Genomic DNA, 20608 nt, shown 5'->3' with positions numbered 1-20608 from the left:
CAACATGAACCACAAAACCCATTAGTGAGAATTATCCTTTAAATCTTTAAATTTGGAATGTTAATGTCATACTTTGTTTATGCAGTACTTAAGTGGAAATGCATTTGAACACATAAAGTCTATTTACACTATATCATTACTCCATAGACCACCTATGGTTAGACCTCAACAACGTTTAAAGCCCCGTTCCCTCGGACACAAGCACACACAATCATGCACACTCACTGAAGAAAAGATATAATAAAGACAAAAATGTTATGTTTTGGTGTCGTTCACATTCCAAATTCGAGCAATAGTTTGCTTAGCATAAACCTTGAAACATTAATGTCGTGATCCTCTGCAAGGATGTGTTTTAACTTTCACGCGGACAAGTGTTCATTTCTGGCAAATAAACTGCGAATGACATCCCTCATGACCCTGATGTTAAAAGAATCTAACTTTGGATGCCTACCTTTTTGTACAAGGTTTTGTTTATTGGTTGCTGGTTTATATCTGACAATTTTTAGCACGATGTTCTTTTTCATTCCAAGAGCAAAAGTTGTACGTTTCATGTAATCTGACATCTTAATATAAAGTCTGCGTTCTGCTGTTTATTTTGTTGACAGTTACATAGACAGATTCTTTTATACAAATGCATAAAATCCGTGATGTACATTGTGATTATGTTGTCTGACAACTTGCAAAGTTTGAGATCGATTGGATCATTGGATGAAGAGTTATTTACAGGTCTGCCGTAGACATGTTGCAACAACCGTCGACTGAACGTACCTGTGTAGGTACAGACGGACCACAGAAAGGACGAACCAAGAAGTGGAAGACCGTTTACTGACGGCAATGTCATCAGTGGCGAATTCCCTTGATCAAAGTGTCGATACACGGTGGCTGGACATCTTCGGGCACCAGGTAACAGAACCTACAGGCCCTTCAAAGGACAGGTGTTGACCCTAAAGACAGACGTCACAGATTGCGATTGACCAGAAAACCTATAGAGGTCTGTTAGATATACACGTGTATACTATCGTAGAGATGAACGTTTGGCTGCTTATTGTTTCTAAGGGCCAATATTGTCGCATGTGGCGTGCCCGTGCCCAGTGCCTGTACTGATGCAAATAAACTATTTACAGGATGCAAAGTAGGGGCAATGGCCATTTATTTTGTGTAATTTGCACATGTCTGACACCTGCTGTTCGAATAAGCATTACCAGTCTATCTGTATGCATAATAATGTGTATGGGCCTTGCCTGACATAGGGCCAGTGTTCCTGCCTAGTCATTATGAAGGATATCCGAAGGGATACCGATTTTCATTTCATTTGAACACTTGACGTGGTTTCTCGTGTATTTGTGCAGGATGCAAACAGGCTACGATCATCTATTGGAAATACTACAGCTTGTCTGATCAAGTCAATACAACTGCACTACGTGACCGTATCACAAATTGTTGGGTCTGTTATTGTGAAGGGTTGCACCGTTGTCATTTTATTGTCGACATGTAACAGCCGAGACGAGGTTGCCGTTTAACATTCTCTTGTTCCCCTACTTAACAAAGGGGACCCGACCTGCCGTTTGTGCCAATTGGCATACCACGTCATGCATATGTAGAATAGCTCAGGTGAAGCTGAACAAGCTGTATGCATTTGTACTGCGTTACATTTAATAATTTGCAGTGACAAGATGTGTAAGAAATCCTCTCAGAACCAGCAAAATATAACACTTACAAGTCTAAAATATTCTGTAATATGCATTGACCAAAGAGCACGATACAAAGATTCAGTGGTTTCTAGTACAATGCAGCTGAGTCAAATCTAAAGTACTGGGTCACAAATATAATATCAAATCACCAAAGTCTTGGTATTCAGCGAGAAACGTAATCAATAACAATAAAAAATTACAGAAAATACACTCTCGTTACAACTGCTTCACTAAATCTGAAACCATACATGAGAACCAGAATCGTACATTCCACTCTTCTTTTAGCAGTAATATCTCACGAATATGAGTTTTGAGCATTCATTCATGTATAGCTACAGATTAAACTTTATGTCGTCTCGAACTATTTTAAATCAAGTCAATTGAGTGAGTGAATGAGTATGAGTTTATGTCGTTTTTCGCAATATTCCGGCAACATCACGGCGGGGGATACCAGAAATGGGCTTCATATATATTTCCCAAGTAGGGAATCGAACCCGTTGACAAGTTGACTCTTCACCCATCAGGATACACCACAGCCTCAGTCACCTTTTGACACTTTGTGGCATACAACGACGTAACTGTATTTAACAAACACCTTTTCATTCGTATTTTTTATGATACGCATGACTGAAAATAAAAAAGCTTAAAAAGAACTAAATCTGCAGTTCTTTATTCATGTATTCGAATCACTGTACAGAATACATCGAAATCCCGCATCCATTATTGGGCACGAATAAGTATTCCTCCATAACTTGAATATTTGTCTCCGCGGAGAGGAATGGTGGACGAACCGATTTGAGCATCCATCCAGACCTTGTCTCCTTGGCACAAGTAGGTAGTGGTGACGATAGATGCTACACCGAATAGCTGGTAATTGATATACCCACGACCAATCACCGTGTTTCCTTTGAAGTTGCGAATGGTCATGTAAGTAGTCGATCTTATCATCACATTTGCCCAGAAGACGTAGGTGCCAGACACGGGGGCTGTGAACATACCAGTGGTCTTGTTGTAAGCATTGCCCTTGTTGTAATCGACGGTGTCAAATGTAAGAGGTTTTTTGCAGTTTGTTGGATGTTTAACTGTAGAGACACACTGTAGGCCACATCAGTCACTTGAACCGCTAAAAACAAAGCATTTATGCTATTTAACCCATGCATTAGTTTATAACTTATTTCTACTTCATGCATGCTAAATACCAACATTGGATATATACTAAGATTACCTATATTCTATTCTAAAATATTTATCAGTTATATTTACAATAATGTCCACATTACACGAAATATACCTTCAAGCTGAAATAGTCAAATGTATCAGGAACAAACATTGATGAATTACTAGTGTTCGTTGTGACGTATCTTAGTCGAAGGAACATTATATTTGTTCAAGGACACTGGTACTGTTTACACAAACACATTCTTTAAAACTAGGGGATCAACAGCCCATGTTTTATGTAGCAAAAAAAGTGTTGATGACAACCTATTAAAGAACAAGTATGTTTTTAACTCTTGATCACATGAAAACAAGAAATCTCACCTCTCAATCGATCACGTCTGTATTCAAGTGTGAAGGCCATCGGGCTTAGAAATATTCATGCGAGAACTATTACTGAGCGTAATGTGATATTCTTCCACAAGACTACTTTTACATATGGTTCTAGTCCTCAGAACTGGATTAATGTTATGACATTTGCCTTCGTTTTCAGCCCTATTAACCATCCTCTAAATTCAAAGAGGCATTTGACTAATTAAAATCGACCTCTTCAAGATGATATTTTTCAGGTGTCAAAAGACGCTTGCCAATGAGTCCTCCATATGAACCACAATGTGATATATTTTCGAGTGTTGATCTCCATATTTTGCTCATAAAGACTGAGCGAGTTTTAAGGTAAGTATAAAGAAAACACGTTTCCAACAATTTGTGATAGACAGACAAAACCGAATTAAGGAGAAATACGTGTCTGATTTTCGAAGCTCATGTTAGAAAACCAATACTATCCATAATAACAGCAAATCATAAGCTTTCATGAAATCAGTCAAATTCATCAACAGAATTTTCAACCAAGACGTAATACAGCAAACAACGGAATTGTAAAAAACGGGACCATAGGCTCTAGCATTCCGGCGTTTCGAAATAATTTACAAGTAACCAGAAGTATTGTTCATATTCTCTGAATCCCCATACCTCCGAAGCACATACTAAATTCAAATTTCATTGTATTTGGATGTCGAACGCGTCAAGTGACAATGTTCCAATTTGTCTGAGGTTAACACTAAGTTCGCTTGATGGTTTTACCACGCCAAGAGAGGAGTCATTCCCATGCTAAAATTGCACGTCTTTAAATAACGTTTATTTTACATCTGTCCTTTTTTTCTAACAATAACTATAGCCAAAGTAACTTGTAAAACCCATGTGTTTCTGAACATGAGGCTAAAGTCGACATCGAAAATCATTAACGGGAACAAACATTCCATGTTTTCCAGTTAAAAAGGTTCCGTTTATGAACATGAAAAATAGCATTTGGTACACGCTTCGTTGTAGGGCATTTACAGTGAAGTGTGTGAAAAGCAATATTTACGGATGTTAACGTCCACACTATCCAGATGAACAATATATACCTTTTAATGTTTACATAATACGTTAAAAAAACAATGATCAATCAGCTAAAGCCTGCTTGACTTTCTGATATGTTGTTCATTATGTCTGGGCATTGTGTTAAACGTTCATTCAATATACTGCTATATGATTTCCTTAAGACTCTCAGTAATGAAATGACACTGCAAATACCTTAATTTTGAACGTTCCCCTTTTGGGCAAATAATAGTAATTTCTTTTCTCCATGAATCGGAAAAAAAGCTGACACTATTCAAAGATTGTTGACAAAATGACATTTCGCTCGCTCCAATGTTTATATCTCAACTGTTAAAACATTTTCATTTAAGGGCGACGTACAATTTTTTATCCGTTTCTCCGCAAATATGAGATTCCAATATATCAACATCGCTCATTTCGACAGTTACAGGAAACTTCAAGTCCGTAGTACAACTCTCTAGACTCATTCTGTGGATTTTATATTTGCATTTTCTACGTTTAAAAGGTTAACTTTGATGAGCTCATTCCAATCTTAGTGGAAACATGACTATACTTACCAAGGGGTCGTGTAATATTAGCGAGCAGTGCGTCCTTGTCCTGTAGGGTGGATTGTATTGTTTCCTGGTTTGATTTCATGGACCTCAGTTCTGTTGACAGATTTTCCACAGTCCGTTCCAGTTGAAGAATGTGGGTGAACAAAGTGCCCACAGAATGTGGGTGAGCAAAGTGCCCACAACAGAATTCTCTCTTTTGTTCAATTCAGGCAAGTTGCCGGCAAAGACAGCAAGAACAAACAGCGGCAACACAAGCAGACAAAGCATCATGATCACTGGTCATGGAACGTATAGTCCAACACCGAGCGGTACGTGTTTTATAACCTGGTTTCCTTTTGGCTTGTCAGTCATTTTTCTGATTTAGGGGCATTGTTGGTCGATCTGAGGGAGGGTTGTCTTCCAAGCTGTCTCTAAAATTCATGCATCCTACCTTTTAATGGGGTGGTGGTGAAGCCTGGTGGTTAAAGAGTTCGCTCATCACACCGAAGCCCATTTCTGGTGTCCCCTGACGTGATATTGTTGGCGTATTGGCGTATTGTTGGGCGTCACTCTTTTTAACTGTGGTATATCATGGCAAGCCTATTCATAAATAACATCTACATGTCACTGACACTCCTCTGTCAGCACTTCCATGATAACGTTATACTTCATTTGTCTATTTCCATAGTTCAGAGTAGAGTCGCCGTGAGGAAGCACGCCCACTTGCGAAAAATAACTCGAAAAACACAGGGGAATAGTATACAAATACTGAAGTTAGTAACAACCTGTGAATGCCAGGTTTGTATTAGAATACACACAAATATGGAAATAATAATAATTGTGAAGATTAGTTCATGCACAAGAGTTAACAAAGTTGAATCTCATCTGTTTGCACTGACAGTTATAATGCGTGTGTCATTGATTGTCATTTGATGAGAAACATGGGAGGTTGGTGATATTGTATCTAAACACGACCTGTACTCACGACCTGTACTCACTTAAGAAAATTTCTGTTGATACTGAACATATTTACCTTTTGGCAGCACCAATTTATATCACTGAAACATTATACTGCCATTTCCCAGCAAATTCATTTTATATCCAGTCTATATTGTACCCCTTTATTTTTACAGATAAGTAGTAAGCTACACATTATAGTTCTTTTAGATGTCGCCGGGATGATGGAAATATGTTGTTATTTGGAATAACCCGTAAAAGTCCGGCTTTAAATTGGTGTTCAGCAATTCACGCTTTTCGTAAGATGAACGGGAGTGTGATTCGACGATTTTCCAACACAAGTCTATGCGCTCTGTCAATGTTTTCCTAACTAGTGCTTGTTGTTGGGCGACCTGGACGGGGGTCATCGTCAAGACTCTCTCTACCATGTTTAAATTCATTGACCCATAGTTTGATGGTAGCAGATGAAGGGGAAGACTTCCCATAAACTGCTGAAAGCCTTTCTTCAATGTTCTTCGCCGAGTTTCCTTCAAGAACTCAAAACTTAATTACTGCTCCATACTCAATTTTATTCATTTTTACTGCCGTGAGGGGGGTCTCTTTCTGTCAATGTGAGCTGTTCAGTAATTTCTGAAAGTAGGAAACCAAAACTTATATATCACATCAGCTACACCCCAAGGGTCAATGTCGTACCATAGGCTGTGACACCTGGGTATGAGAAATGCTCATGGCTCAAAACTTATTGACATCCCCTCGTATGACTGTGATACTAACGTCAAATATCTAACCCCTACCTTTGAGAACAGGTTAAAAAATAGCACCCTTGCCCCTTGAAAAGCTTCCTCACTTTAACTTTGGTCAGTGACAGATTAAATGTTATTCACTTTTAAGCTGACAAAGAATGAAGGAACTGCATTAAACATACACATACTCATTAACTATTCTTCTGGATAACCATAATAAGGACATAAACAGAGTACAACGATATCACGGATCCATTAATGGGCACGAATAAGTGTTCCACCATAACTTGAATGTTTGCCTCCGCGGAGAGGCATGGTGGACGAAGCGAGATAAGCATCCATCCAAACCTTGTCTTCTTGGCTCAAGTAGGTAGTGGTGACGATAGATGCTACACCGTGTACATGGCCAGTGGTATACCCAAGACCGATCTCCGTGCCTCCTTTGATGATGCGAAGGGTCATGTCGCCAGTCGATCTTGACATCACATTTGCCCAGAAGACGTAGGTGCCAGACACGGGGGCTGTGAACATACCAGTGGCGCTGTTGTAAGCATTCCCTTCGTTGTAATCGACGGTGTCAAATGTGAAGGGTTCTTGACCACTCTGTAGGATGTTTGACTGTAGAGAGACGCTGTAGGCCACATCAGTCACTTGAGCCGCTTGAAAACAATTTGAAAACATTTATGCAATTTAACACATGTTTAGTTTATACTCGTGTATGATTACTTGTTTGTATTTCATGCACGGTAACTATCAGTATATACATATGAGGAGAGGGGTTAATACACAGGTAGACTATAACTCTTGAGCACCGTGTCGTGCGTAAGGTGACCATGGCACAATGGCCGCCAGGAGAAGGGAAACTGAGCTATCGCTACTTGAGTTAAAACGGAAAATAGTCACTATTATCTGTTGGCTAAACTGCCGGTGTTTCTGTCAGTGTTACGCCGAATCAATCGATTCGACATATTTTGGTCATTCACAATGTGTACATTTTCAGCTTGCATTTAAAGCTGCGAATAGTGTTGCTAGGGTATTTGTCAGTTGTGTTAAGCTTACAGTCCAAAACCGCAGTTGTAATTGTAAACATAAGGCATCTGGCGTAAGAAGTAGGACGTTTAATTGTAAATATACTCGGCACCATAAATGAAGGTCCAGGCATTGGAAACGTTATTTCTTAAACGTTGTAACATCTTCGTTTTTGCTTGAAATCTATACGCCTAAGTGTTTTACAAAACACATGCAATGTCATACTTTCACTCTTTAACGTCCGATATGTTCTGTTGTAAATGGCACATTTTTTATTCAGATTGTTGCTATAGAAATCCACCTGCCACCCAATGTCAATGATTTGTACGCGCAAGTCGCTCTGTCCATGTAAATTGGTGGACGATAAACATGCACTGAAACATTTTTACTGTCGTTCACTGGTCAGGAAACTGTTTGAAAACGCATCTGAAAATGAGACGCATTTTGACACTAGTTGAAAAAGGTCATTCTATATCCTTCTTGGGCACGTCCGCTATGATGTGAGTCAGAACGCTACTGGTAGAACAGACAGTGGCAGTAAATTGAAGCCAATGGGTATGTTGGATATCAGTGTCGACCAGTCACAACAGTCTGAAATGATAGGTACATGATTAACACTGTGTTACGTAACAGGTTCCTTAACGCAGCAGGACCCCCTTCCACAAAACTCTCATAAGCCTAAGATATCGTAACTTTTCTCGAGATTGGTTTCGTATACTCTTCACAGATGAAAGCGGATTCAGTTTCTCATCTCATGATGGTCGGCACAGGATTTATCATCGTAATGGTGAGTGAACCACAGACACAAATGTGGCCACGCATGACCAATTTGACGGGAATCGCTCACGGTTTGGGCAGGGATAACTCCCACCGAACGTTTTCCACTGTAGGTGGTCAGCGGTAATGTTACCGGATAGTGTTATCTGGACAGGATTCTGGATCCTATAGCAATACCATTCGTACAAGCCATGCGTGGCTTTTATACCTATCAAACAGCACCAGTGAATCTCACAGTACTCCGCTGAGCTCTAGTAGAGGAATGGAATGCGATTCCGCAAGCTTTCTTTATCAACATGATGAGGAGCATGAGAACAAGGTGCATCTGTGTCTTGAACGCGCAAGGAGAATACACAAGATATTGAATGACCGAGTGTTTCATGTTTGTCATTTTCAGTATAGTGGATTAATTAGTCTATACAACTGATGATTGCTCATGCTCTGTGAACCTTTTTCTCTGAATGTCACGATGTGTCACATTTGTGAACACATTACACAGAATGATGACACTCTTTCTTCTATCGTTTCTGAGAAACGCTACTTTACATGTGCTATATATCATTTGGCCCTTTATTAATGACGCCTAGTATATAACATTCTATTTACTTTTTACACATTGTGTAACAATTCATTAAGTAACATCTCTATGCGTTTTTTCCACAGCAAGTAAGGTTGTCCTCATTAGCTGACGATCAGCATAGGACTGCTAGTACAAATGCAGATATACATCAGTCTTTTAACGGGTGGTGGGGTAGCAAAGTGGTTTAAGCGTTCGCTCGTAACGCCGGAGATCCGGGTTTGATTTCCCACATAGATACAATGTATGAAGTTCATTTCTGATGTCACCTGGTGTAGCATTGCTGTAATATTGCTTAAAGCGTCGTAAAACCATATCCACTCAAACACTAATTAAATTCGACATAAAGTCGACATTTCGGTACTTACCAAGTGATAGAGAAATATTAGCGAGCAGAGTGGACTTCATTAATTCTTGCTTTGTTGCCATGGACTTTAGTTCTGTTGACAGACTAGCCACAGTCCGTTCCAGGTGAAGAATATGGGTGAACAAAGTGCCCACAACACAATTCTGTGTGTTGTCCAATTCAGGCATGTTGCTGGCACAGGCAGCAAGAACAAACAACGCTGACACAAGCAGTAAACGCATCCTGATCACTGGTCATGGAAAGTATATAGTACACAGCCTGGCGTGCTTTATAACCTCGTTTGAAAGTGCCAGTATTACATCTGATATCATTTGTCCGTTTTCACGTTGACGTACATCCGCTTGTATTTGTCTCTTCCTGTTTAGAGTTGAGTAGCCACTTAAAATATAATTATGAAGTATGTGTTTTCAAAACATGCACTTGTTACATAATTAACCCGACTTGCCATGTCAAGGTTCAAAGGAAACAAATATGAAGCACTTCCCCTATCCTTGTTTCAAAGATTCAGATTACCGCTTAGAATGATGACTTGTCTGCGGAGGGTTATTCCCTGGCGGTGTTATTCCACAGTGCTTGAACTTGTTTCTGTAGGGCGCAATCAAGTATTGTCGGAGTTTAGGAGCATATTGTCTACAGTAGGGGTTGTAGGGTAGCCCAGTAGCTAAAGCGTTCGCTATTCACTCTGAAGCCTTGGGTTCGATTCCCTTCATGGGTACAATGTGTGAAGCCCATTTCTGGTGTAACCCGCTGAAATTGCTGAAATATTGCTAAAGCGTCGAAACTCCCAGCTCACTCATTCACTCACTCACTCATTCACTCAATGTCTACAGTAAATCTAAGAGTCTTGACGTTGAATTCCTTCAATAGTTCATTAATGTAACAAGGATGTGTGTATTATCTCAAACTTCAACGTCAGCGAATGGTCAGTCTTCATTATCTCACGAAACAGATCACATCTTGTAATAGCAGGAAAGATAATATGAACAGGGCACAGGAAAATGCGTCATAACATCCTCGGTTTGAGAAGTAGGGCAGTCCCATCCAACCGGCGGCACACGTCGTTACATTTCCATATGAATCAGTGTGTCTGTTTCCTGACATCGGACAAATACATTTATCATGTGACTCTCAAGGCTATCCGAGACGATTCCCGTTTTCATTTGACTTGAACAGTTGACTTGTCTTCACGTGTATTTTGCTGGGTGTTCTTCCCTACATGCGTACAATATGTGAAGCCCATTTCTGGTATACCCCGCCGTGACAATACTGCGATTTCTTAAATCTCAGATATATTTAACTCCTAATAAAACATGTCAATATCATTTCCCTCCCTGAACAGAATATATGGTAAGTTGGTTTGTTGATCAACGATGCACTCCAGCTATCTCACGGCGGTCTGTAAATGATCGAGTGTGGAACAGACAATCCAGTGATCAAAACCTGAACTTCGATTTTGGCAAATGGGACAAAATGACATGTGTCAACCAAGTCGCCTCTTACGACTTATTCAAAAGGGGACTTTGCGGCTCATATCTGGTACGTGCTATTTTCCCGCAGGTGCTGTATTGTGTAATTTCCACGGTGTAATCTCCATTCTTAATATTCACAAGGGACTACATTTGAACGTTTTGTTGAAATCTATTCTTTCGAATTCGAGGCAAAACGTTTCGTAGCCAACGCCAGGTTTTGGAGATGACACAAGAAAGTTTAGACTTATCTCCTTTATATCTATTTGCATTCGCAAAACATCGGTAATTTAGTGTGGTTACAAGCATCATGTTCAATCCTATAATAACTCAAGTTTCTGTAATTAAAACGATAAGAAGATAAAACAATCTAAATAAATAAACAAATACGTCTAGTAGCTCTCCTCTGAGTGTAAACAAATAAAAGTTATTGATTTTTTGGTCACAATTGACGGACAATTGGTTGGAAGAGTTGTGAATATAATCAGAATGAATACCTTCAGCGTGTATGTTGTCAGGACTGCACAGAAACTCACAACACTAAAAGATATATCTTGATAACTGCCACTGTCAGCCGTATCCTCTCGCGTCCTTCCACACAAACGTATTGCCACAGCCATGCTTCGCGTGGGTTCTTATCCAGAGGTCAAAAGCACTTTAAGATTGAAATCGTCTTTATTCGAGGTTGTCGGCCCTGTTTTCAGGCCGACAGGAGTCTTGAACATAAACGTCGAATCTCGACAAGTCGGATTTCCAAGCCGAGATGAACAGGCGTCAATGGCATCCTGAGCAAAGCGTCGCCGTGATATTTTCAGTAAGTCGTCCTCCGATTAAGCTCAACTATTTCAGACATACAGATCCCTGTTATTCACATTCATCTTTGCTGTTGTGTGTGCCGCTCCTAATTAAATGCTCCCTATTATCTTCTTCTTTGTGAACACTTCTCAACATGACGGCTAGCTCGACAGTGATGGCCGACTGACGTTCAGGCAAGATTTAGGTCACGTAGTCAAGTTCAAAATATTTACCCTTCACAAGTGTTTTCATGAAGAACATTATTGCATTTGAAACCAAATCCTCAATACAAAAGAATTAAATTTTATTCCGACTTGATTCTGTCTTAATTTTCTATATTTTCTTGATAAGTTATAGGACATATATTGCCTCTACACAGCGTACGTTTCCTGGAGTGAAGCGGTTGACTTTCCAATCACCATTATGATGTATTAATCCGCGTTGTGCGGTTCTATATAGGAGAGCCAAATATTGCTTTATTTTAACGTTATTTCCAATTTTTAGAACATGGATAATAAATAAAATACAAAACGCGTTCCCCTTTCATATCAAGTTTATGTCCCTCGTGAAATAATTTTGGTTTGTCACGAACTTTAGCTAAAAGCTCGTGACAAACCAAAAGTTTTTCACTTGGGACATAGACTAAAGATCGTGACAAACCTAAAATATGTCCCATGAAGTGAAATGTCACCGCAGTGATTGGATTTAAAGCTGGTTACTTATATAAAATTGTATTGTTTTACGACTCGTTATTATAATCACATTTACTAAAAATGCCAGAAGCGCACAATCTTTAAAACATGCCCGCAAATCACCCGAGAAAACACTCAATTTCATATACGAGAGCCGTTACGTAATCAAACGCATGCGTGTATTTGAATCTCTCACCGCCCATGGCATTTTCCGTAGTAAAAACATCACAAGAGTCAACCCAAATCCATTATCTACGTTCTTTGCACTTTCGTATTTTCGCACATGCCAGGCATCGAGACGGGGACGAGTCATCTCATTTGTCACCATTCGCCCCCTTCCGTATCCTTCAAGAGTAGAACCATTCGTGACCGACTCGAGTTATTCTGGAACAAGCCGTATAGTGACTTGTGATCCCCTGGAAGAATTCCATATTGGCGTAAGGACATCAGGACGACTTCAAACAGGACCGATAACTCTATGTCTGTTTGAATCAAATGATGTTTAATGTCACGGAAGTACTCATATTTTGGATTGCTGTTTTTGTTTTTGCTTATTTATTTCAAAGAACTAAACATCCGTGATACAGCTAAAAAGAAGGAGAAAAATGTTTTTCTTAAAGACATAAACATAATGCTATACTAAACGTATGAAACGAGACGTCGCAAACTATACTTAAACTATGGAACTGACTGGATGTATCGTGGTAGGTTGCGACCTGTGGCAGAAATGTAATCCCTCACCCACGAAAAAAGAATTTTCCGAGGACCGCCTTTTTAAACATGTTTATATTTTCTAATTCATTATCACAAAACTATGTAAAACTCTCAATGTAAAAGGCAAAACTATATAGTTACAACACATGTGCATCGTGCATCCGAGCACTGTGCTCCTGCGATGTGAGTTTACAAAATGCAAATAGCCTTGAACGATGTCATCCTAGAAGCGTACGCGTAAACACAAACCCATCAATAATGATGCTTTGTGTTCTCCATTGACTTGTGATTGTCTCCAATCCATTACACTTACCACACCGAACTGACGAGGAGACAATAAGTCCTATGTAGGAGATAATGGGCCTAAAACAAATTCACTGTGTCATAAATTTCCGTACAACGTTGCATTTGAGTATCAAAAGTTTAGCCTGTGTCACCTTGTGCAACCATCGAAGTTGTTCACAAGACACCTTGAATCATATGTGGACAAAGGGCTGCCTTCTGAATGTCAGCACCAAACTGACATTGTGACGATGATGCCCATGGCCCATCAAAATATAGTTCTTTTTCCTGTGACTTCTCTTGTATCGGCCTTATATCCGGCGAGGAATATCCCTGGTGTTGAATACATCTACACTGAATTGTTTACCATACCATATCTTCCAACTTCAATTCCACCGGATCGTAATACTGTGTCAGCTAAGCAGGCAGCGAGGGTCTTTCCGTTTCAAGAGAGCACGTGTGAGTGTCATGACCCAGGAAGCATGCACACTTGAAACTTTAAAAGTGGAATATTAATTACGTAATATATAATCGGAATTTGCTTTGTCTGTTAGTCCGGTAGGTGAGGTTTCACTTGCCACAAGGCCGGTGCATGGCGTTCTGTACTCTTAGGTGAGACACACTTGACCTTGGAAGTGTATTTTTCTGCGCGACTCTCTGCTAATTCATTAATAATGTGTTTTTCATCAGTTCGTTATTTTCCATATTGTCTTTGGTGGGAAGTGTTTGCTGTACATCTTTCGGAAACAGGATTTTCATTTTCTAATGACATATTACTATCCTACTAACAAATCTTTGTTTCAAACGAGTTACTTTCACCACGCCACTGTCACCATAAGTCATAAAAATGTATTATTGTACAGCGGAGAAAAAATTGCCTAGGATGGCACGCGTCTGAAGAAATGATCTTTGAAATGATGTTGCTGACTTAAATGAATCATATCTAATGATAATTTATCGATATTACATACTGAATGTCATATTAAATATCATGATCAGCGCTTCCTGCTTCGTAACTTTAGGCCCTATAGAGCTGTGTGACATCTTTGCCATATTGACAATGCTATAGTGTGGCGTGGGGCATCCAGAGCTTATTGATAGCCTTGTATGGGACAGTATTGAAGACCCCATAACCGGTATGTAACTTTCAGTGTTGTCACACACCCTAGTGTATAGTACACAGTCCTGATCACTTAAAAGGACCCACGAATCCGTTGGTAACTGACCAGATGGTGGCCACAGGAATACGTGAAAACACCTAGTTGCGGGTACAGCAGCGTTCAGTAAACTTGGACAAAGTGCTGTGACTGTGTCTACCAGTCAACCCAGCTGGGGGTGGGTACCTCGTTAGGACGTTAAAGCCTCATTAACTCAGTGCGCCTGGTGGCTGCAAGAGTAGCATGTACCCATGAAGTTGAGATTGATAATATGACGTGCCCGTGCTGTTCACATTGACTTCCAGTAATCAAGGGAAAAACATCGGCGCTTCACAAATGTTAGTATAATAATTATGTAGAACCTCTGACTTGTGTAAGCAAATGTTTAAAAGAATAAACTTATAAAGCACGATTTTTTCCCACTACCTGTCCTCAATATCAACCGGTTATATCGATTATTTCCGAGTTTACGCTCTAAACTGGTTGGTGTGATGAAAAGAATCTATGATTCTTGAGCCCTAAGCCCTTCCACATTATATGGTTTCGTAACTAGTTAGGTTTGTGTTTAGGTCGGAGCACACTTTTACCATGTATGGATGGAAGAAAATCAAGAAATTTGTTTTAATGTGCATTTAACGTGTTTGCTATTTTAATGACGATACCATATCATGAGTGTTCTCTCGAAGAGGTTAGTTTATCCTTCCGCTCTGGTTCCGATCATAGCGAGTAACTGCAAGGCCAGAAAATTTGCTCACCTAATAAAATACCGAAAAAAATGTTAATGTTAAAAAGAAATTTGCATCAGATATCTATTTCGTCACCTATGTGTCCAGCTTTGAATTTAAGCTACACATGAAACTTATCAGAAGCTTTAATGCTACCTTCAGTGTCATGAATGGATAGCAGAAAATAAAACATGATTGTTTTTGTGTGTGTCCAGTTAGAAATATAATCAATAAAGAATAAAGTGTTGACACACTTTGACATGTTCATCTTGACCGACTATACAACTTACTTATTCCTCATCACTTTGTTACATGCATTATTTAACCCGTATTTATCTAGAGGGGTTGTTTATTCATTATTCTTCCCTCAAGGGTTAATATATCAAATCTTGTTCCCGATTAAGTTCGTTTGTTCCACCCGGTTCTGTAGTGGAGTCAAGGGGTCCAAGTGGATCCTGCGTACGATGTTGCAATGTGTGTCGTTTGGTGAGCCGCCATGGCCACTTTTGGTCCCCCACTGATGTTGTTCATAGGCATGACTAATATATTGCTATAAACATAAGATAGTTTGATCGTCTCAGTAGATGCGAGTTTATGCCATAAGGACAACATGTTGACATGAATTCTTATATTTAATATGGCTCTACCAAATTCGCCCTAAACCATAAAGTTTGGGCGGGGTTTTCTCAGACCACCACAAGATCATCAAGGTGGCGCTGAAGAAATGATCGTGGAAACATTGCCTACACAGACCATGTCTTTGAACTTCTCACATTGTCTTAAACTCGAAAACAGATTGACAGAAATGTGATTTACCATGGATAATGGCAATTTAATGTCCAATTCAATAAAATGTATAATGAAAAATAGACGTGAAAATGTATAAATAACTTTATTTTATTGTTATATGTGCCAAAATGAAAGAGCGTCCAATCCTGCTTTCTTTGTAATTTGTCAGAGTTTCCGAGTGGGGCGCGCCGCGTTCCATTCTGCCATAACATTTGCATACGAAGTACCGCGAAGTCTACGCTTATTGAACCGAGAAGCCTTCCCCGCCATTGAACCCCACAGACACCTCTTCCCATTTCCATCATCAAGGCATCTATCGCCCTATCTCACCTGTCCTTGTATGTGTTATTCCACCAATAACTGTATCTGAAAACAACCTCGGTCGTCAGAACTGCATCTGTTACTACGATGATATCTGTGCACGGTCTACTGACTCAGTCTATCAAAAACCTAGAATTTCCTATTGGAAACTTTTGAAAACAAAGTCACTTGTTATCAGAAATACGTCGTTACGATAACTCAATACATGTGCATGATTTACGAAACCATTGTATTAAAACACTAGATTCGTCCCATATATATCGAATCGAATTAAAATAAAACCAAAACAAACAATAAACATAGGAAACGTATCAAAGTGATACATTATGATATATATAACTGCAAGAGTGTGGTTATGTTTAAATGAAAACGGAATAGCCATGAAACTAACTAATTATATTAACTACCGGGCAAAAGAATGTCATCACTTTAAATGTATTAAAAAAGCTAGTACAAAAAACAGAAGGAGAAAAAATAGACTTTGGCACTGGAACGCTTCCGTAGATTACGTAGCTGTCCGAACATTTCATACAACTCATGCGCTTTTAAAAACGCGAAAAACGTAATTGTGCAACAGTGGTTTAAAAGCACGTGCACTATTGAACCAAAAATACCGATGTTGGACAGAAGAAGCTTACAGTAACCATAAAAGGTGTTTGTTAAATACAGTTACGTCGTTGTATGCCACAAAGTGTCAAAAGGTGACTGGGACAGTGGCGTATCCTGATGGTCAAAGCGTCCACTTGTCACGCCGAAGACTCGGCACTGGGTAAGTCTGTCTTCGCATTTAGTGCCGTTGGAATAGCGAAAGTCTAGTGATTAAAGCGTTGGCTCGTTTTCATAAAGACACGTTTCCCCACGTGGGTACAATGTATCAAGTCTATTTCTGGTTCACCCCTATGATGTTTTTGGAAAAGTGCTAAAAGCGGCGTACAACTATACTCACTCAGATGATCGGGGCCCGTTTGCATCCAGCACAAATACACGTGAAACCACAATCACTCGTTCAAAGTCGCATCATATATAAAGAAGTTGTTATCCATAAGGAATCTTACCCTCTTATTACTCACCAGCTTCTAATAATGACAAACAAACAAATCAAACACCTTTTCATTCCTATTTTTTACGATAAGCATGACTGAAAATAAAAAGCAGAACAAGAACTAAATCTGCATTTCTCTATTCATGTATTCGAAACACTGTACAGGATACATCGAAATCCCGGCTCCATTATTGGGCACGAATGAGTGTTCCGCCATAACTTGAACATTTGCTTCCGCGGAGAGGAAAGGTGGACGGAGCGGTACCAGCATCCATCCAAACCTGGTCTCCTTGGCCCAAGTAGGTAGTGGTGATGATGGATGCTACACCGTGCCCTTGGGTAGTGATATACCCACGAGCAATCATCGTGAGTTCTTTCATGATGCGGATGGTCATGTGAGTAGTCGATCTTATCATCACATTTGCCCAGAAGACGTAGGTGCCAGACACGGGGGCTGTGAACATACCAGTGGTCTTGTTGTAAGCATTGCCCTTGTTGTAATCGACGGTGTCAAATGTAAGAGGTTTTTGACCAATCTGCTGGATGTTTGACTGTAGAGACACGCTGTAGGCCACATCAGTCACTTGAGTCGCTAAAAACAAAGCATTTATGCACATGCATTAGTTTATGACTTGTTTGTATTTCGTGTATGCTAAATACCAACACTTTTGGTCAAGTGACACTGGGGACAACCTTCTTTTGCCCAGTAGTTTTATTTTGGCTTATGATATGGTTCCAATACTCACTATGCATGTATGCATGCATAACACCCTCGCACATCTTGTAGGATTATCTATATTCTATTCTAAAATAATTATCAGGTATATTCACAATAATGTCCACATTACACGAAACATACCCTCAAGCTGAAATAGTCAAATGTATCAGGGACAAATATTGATGAATTACTAGTGTTCGTTGTGACGTATCTTAGTCGAGGTAGCATTATATTTGTTCAAGGACACTGGTACTGTATACACAAACACACTCTTTAAAACTAGGGGATCAAAAGCAAAGAAAGCGTTGATGACAGCCTAAGCAAGAACACTTATGTTTTTAACTCTTCATTACATGAAAACAAGATATCTCATTGGCCGCTCTCAATCGATCAATTCTGTAGGCCATTGGGCTTATATTAATTAATTATACGACAACTATTACTGAGCGTAATGTGATATTCTTCCGCAAGACTACTTTGACATATAGGGCTAGTCCTCAGAACTGTATTTATCGTATGACATTTCCCTTCGTTGTATTTCAACCCTATTAACCATCCTCAAAATTTAAAGAGTCATTTGACTGAATAAATTCGACCTCTTCAAGAGGATATTTTCCAGGTGTCAAAAGACGCTTGAACCCTCCATATGAACCACAGAGTGACATATTTTCGAGTGTTGATCTGTTTTTAGCTTAAAAATATCGACTGAGCGAGTTTTAAAGTAAGGATAAACAAAACACGTTTCAAAACAATTTGTGATAGACAGACAAAACCGAATTAAGGAGAAATATGTAACAATCGAAGCCCATGTTAGAAAACCAATATTGTCCATAATTAACAGCAAATCGTACGGCTTAGTTGTAAAGAAACGGGAACTGACCTCATTGACCACAGGCTATAGCATTTGACGTTTCGAAATAATTTACAAGTTACCAGAAGTATTGTTCATATTCTCTAAATCCCCATACCTCCGAAGCACATACATTAATTCCTTGTATTTGGAAGTCGAGTATCTTAAAAATCACATCAAGTGACAATGTCCCAGTTTGTCTCAGGTTAACACTAAGTTTCCCTGGTGGTATGACGGCGCCAAGAGAGGTGTCTTTCCAGTGCTAAAATTGCACTTGAATACAAAACCTCGACGGTAAAGAACTATGGACTACATTTGAAAAACGGCCATTAAATAACGTTTATTGCACATCTACCCCTTTTTATAACGATAAGTATATCCAAATTGACTACTAAAACCTATGTTTCTGAATATGAGGCTATAGTCGACATCGAAAAGCAGTCCCGGAATTTCTAGTATTAGCGAGAACAATTGCATTCCATGAACATTAAAAATAGCATTGGGCCTCACGTACACGCTTCGTTGAAGGGCATTTAAAAGTGAAGTGTGGGAAAAGCAATATTTATTAATGGTAATGTCCACAAGATACAGATGAACCATATATGCCTTTTAATGTTTGTATAATACGTTAAAAAATAATCAGTCAACTAATGATTGACTTTCTGATATGTTGTTCATTATGTCTGGGCATTGTGTTAAACGTTCATTCAATATACTGCTATATGATTTACTTAAGACTCTTAATAGTGCCCCTTTAAATATCCCCCTTTTGTGCAAATTATATTAATCCCTTTTCTCCGGAAGAAAACTGACGCTATTCAAAGATTGTTGACGAAATGACATTTCGCACGCTCCAATGTTTTTATCTCAACTGTTAAAACATTTTCAATTCAGGGCGATGTACCACTTTTTATCCGTTTCTTCACAAATATGAGATTCCAATACGTCAACTTCGCTCATTTCGATAGTTACAGAAAACTTCAATTCTGTAGTGCAGCTCTCTAGACTTATTTTGTTGATTATATTTTTGCCTTTTTCTATGTTTAAAAAGTTAACTCTGATGAGTCCATTCCAATCTTAATGGAAACATGTCTATACTTACCAAGGTATCGTGTAATATTAGCGAGCAGTGCGTCCTTGTCCTGTAGGGTGGATTTCATGGACCTCAGTTCTGTTGACAGATTTTCCACAGTCCGTCCCAGTTGAAGAACGCGGTTGACCAAACTGCTCACAACACAATTCTCTCTTTTGTTCAATTCGGGCTCGTTGTCGGCACAGGCAGCAAGAACAAACATCGGCAACACAAGCAGATAACGCATCATGATCACTGGTCATGGAACGAAAAGTGCAACACCGAACCATACGTGTTTTATAACCTCGTTTGAGTGTGTAACTACAATATCATTCGCCCGTTTCCCAATGACATACATCCTGTATCATATGTTTTATCGCGGTGTCATTTGTCATTATCATCGATTTTCATAACGAAACAGCCCATCATAGATTTGTATTTTTATTAGTTTGTATATATGTGCGTTTGTTTTTAATGTTATGATTGTTTGTCTGGTTGTTATTCTATGTTTATTCATTTTTACGTTTTAGCTAGTCATTTTTATGGTTGAGGGATGTTGCTGGTCGACCTGAGGGAGGGCTATCTTCCAAGCTGTCTGTAATCTTTTGCATCCTAGCTTTGCATGGGGCGGTGGTGTAACCTGGTGGTTAAAGAGTTCGCTCATCACACCGAAGCCCATTTCTGGTGTTCCCTGTCGTGATAGTGTTGGAATATTG

General features: G+C 39.3%; 2 protein-coding genes and 1 pseudogene across 2 annotated transcripts; all 3 read right to left on the bottom strand.

The window, feature by feature from the left end:
* Positions 1-2400: 2400 nt before the first annotated feature.
* LOC137298683 (complement C1q tumor necrosis factor-related protein 3-like) lies at positions 2401-5191 on the bottom strand (annotated as a pseudogene).
* Positions 5192-6774: 1583 nt separating this feature from the next.
* Positions 6775-9544, bottom strand: LOC137298682 (uncharacterized). Its single transcript, XM_067830964.1, has 2 exons — positions 9271-9544; positions 6775-7178 (listed from the first exon to the last, which is right to left on the bottom strand). The coding sequence occupies exons 1-2, from the start codon at positions 9488-9490 to the stop codon at positions 6775-6777; spliced, it is 624 nt and encodes a 207-aa protein (XP_067687065.1). The 5' UTR covers positions 9491-9544.
* A 7896-nt stretch (positions 9545-17440) lies between these two features.
* Positions 17441-20142, bottom strand: LOC137298681 (complement C1q-like protein 3). Its single transcript, XM_067830963.1, has 2 exons — positions 19923-20142; positions 17441-17844 (listed from the first exon to the last, which is right to left on the bottom strand). Exons 1-2 carry the CDS (start codon positions 20140-20142, stop codon positions 17441-17443), a joined length of 624 nt encoding a protein of 207 aa, XP_067687064.1.
* Positions 20143-20608: the final 466 nt, after the last annotated feature.

The sequence above is a fragment of the Haliotis asinina genome, chromosome 10, assembly GCF_037392515.1.
Source record: "Haliotis asinina isolate JCU_RB_2024 chromosome 10, JCU_Hal_asi_v2, whole genome shotgun sequence".
NCBI classification, from domain to species: domain Eukaryota; kingdom Metazoa; phylum Mollusca; class Gastropoda; order Lepetellida; family Haliotidae; genus Haliotis; species Haliotis asinina.
This window is presented reverse-complemented; position numbering and strand designations above follow the sequence as displayed.

Bases quoted from the DNA above. Each gene is read 5' to 3' on its own strand.
- LOC137298682 (XM_067830964.1), bottom strand. From the start codon at position 9,490: ATGCGTTTACTGCTTGTGTCAGCGTTGTTTGTTCTTGCTGCCTGTGCC. The intron at 7,179-9,270 runs GTAAGTACCGAA...ATTGTTTTCAAG, and splicing joins TAATATTTCTCTATCACTTG to CGGCTCAAGTGACTGATGTG.
- LOC137298681 (XM_067830963.1), bottom strand. From the start codon at position 20,142: ATGATGCGTTATCTGCTTGTGTTGCCGATGTTTGTTCTTGCTGCCTGT. The intron at 17,845-19,922 runs GTAAGTATAGAC...CTTTGTTTTTAG, and splicing joins TAATATTACACGATACCTTG to CGACTCAAGTGACTGATGTG.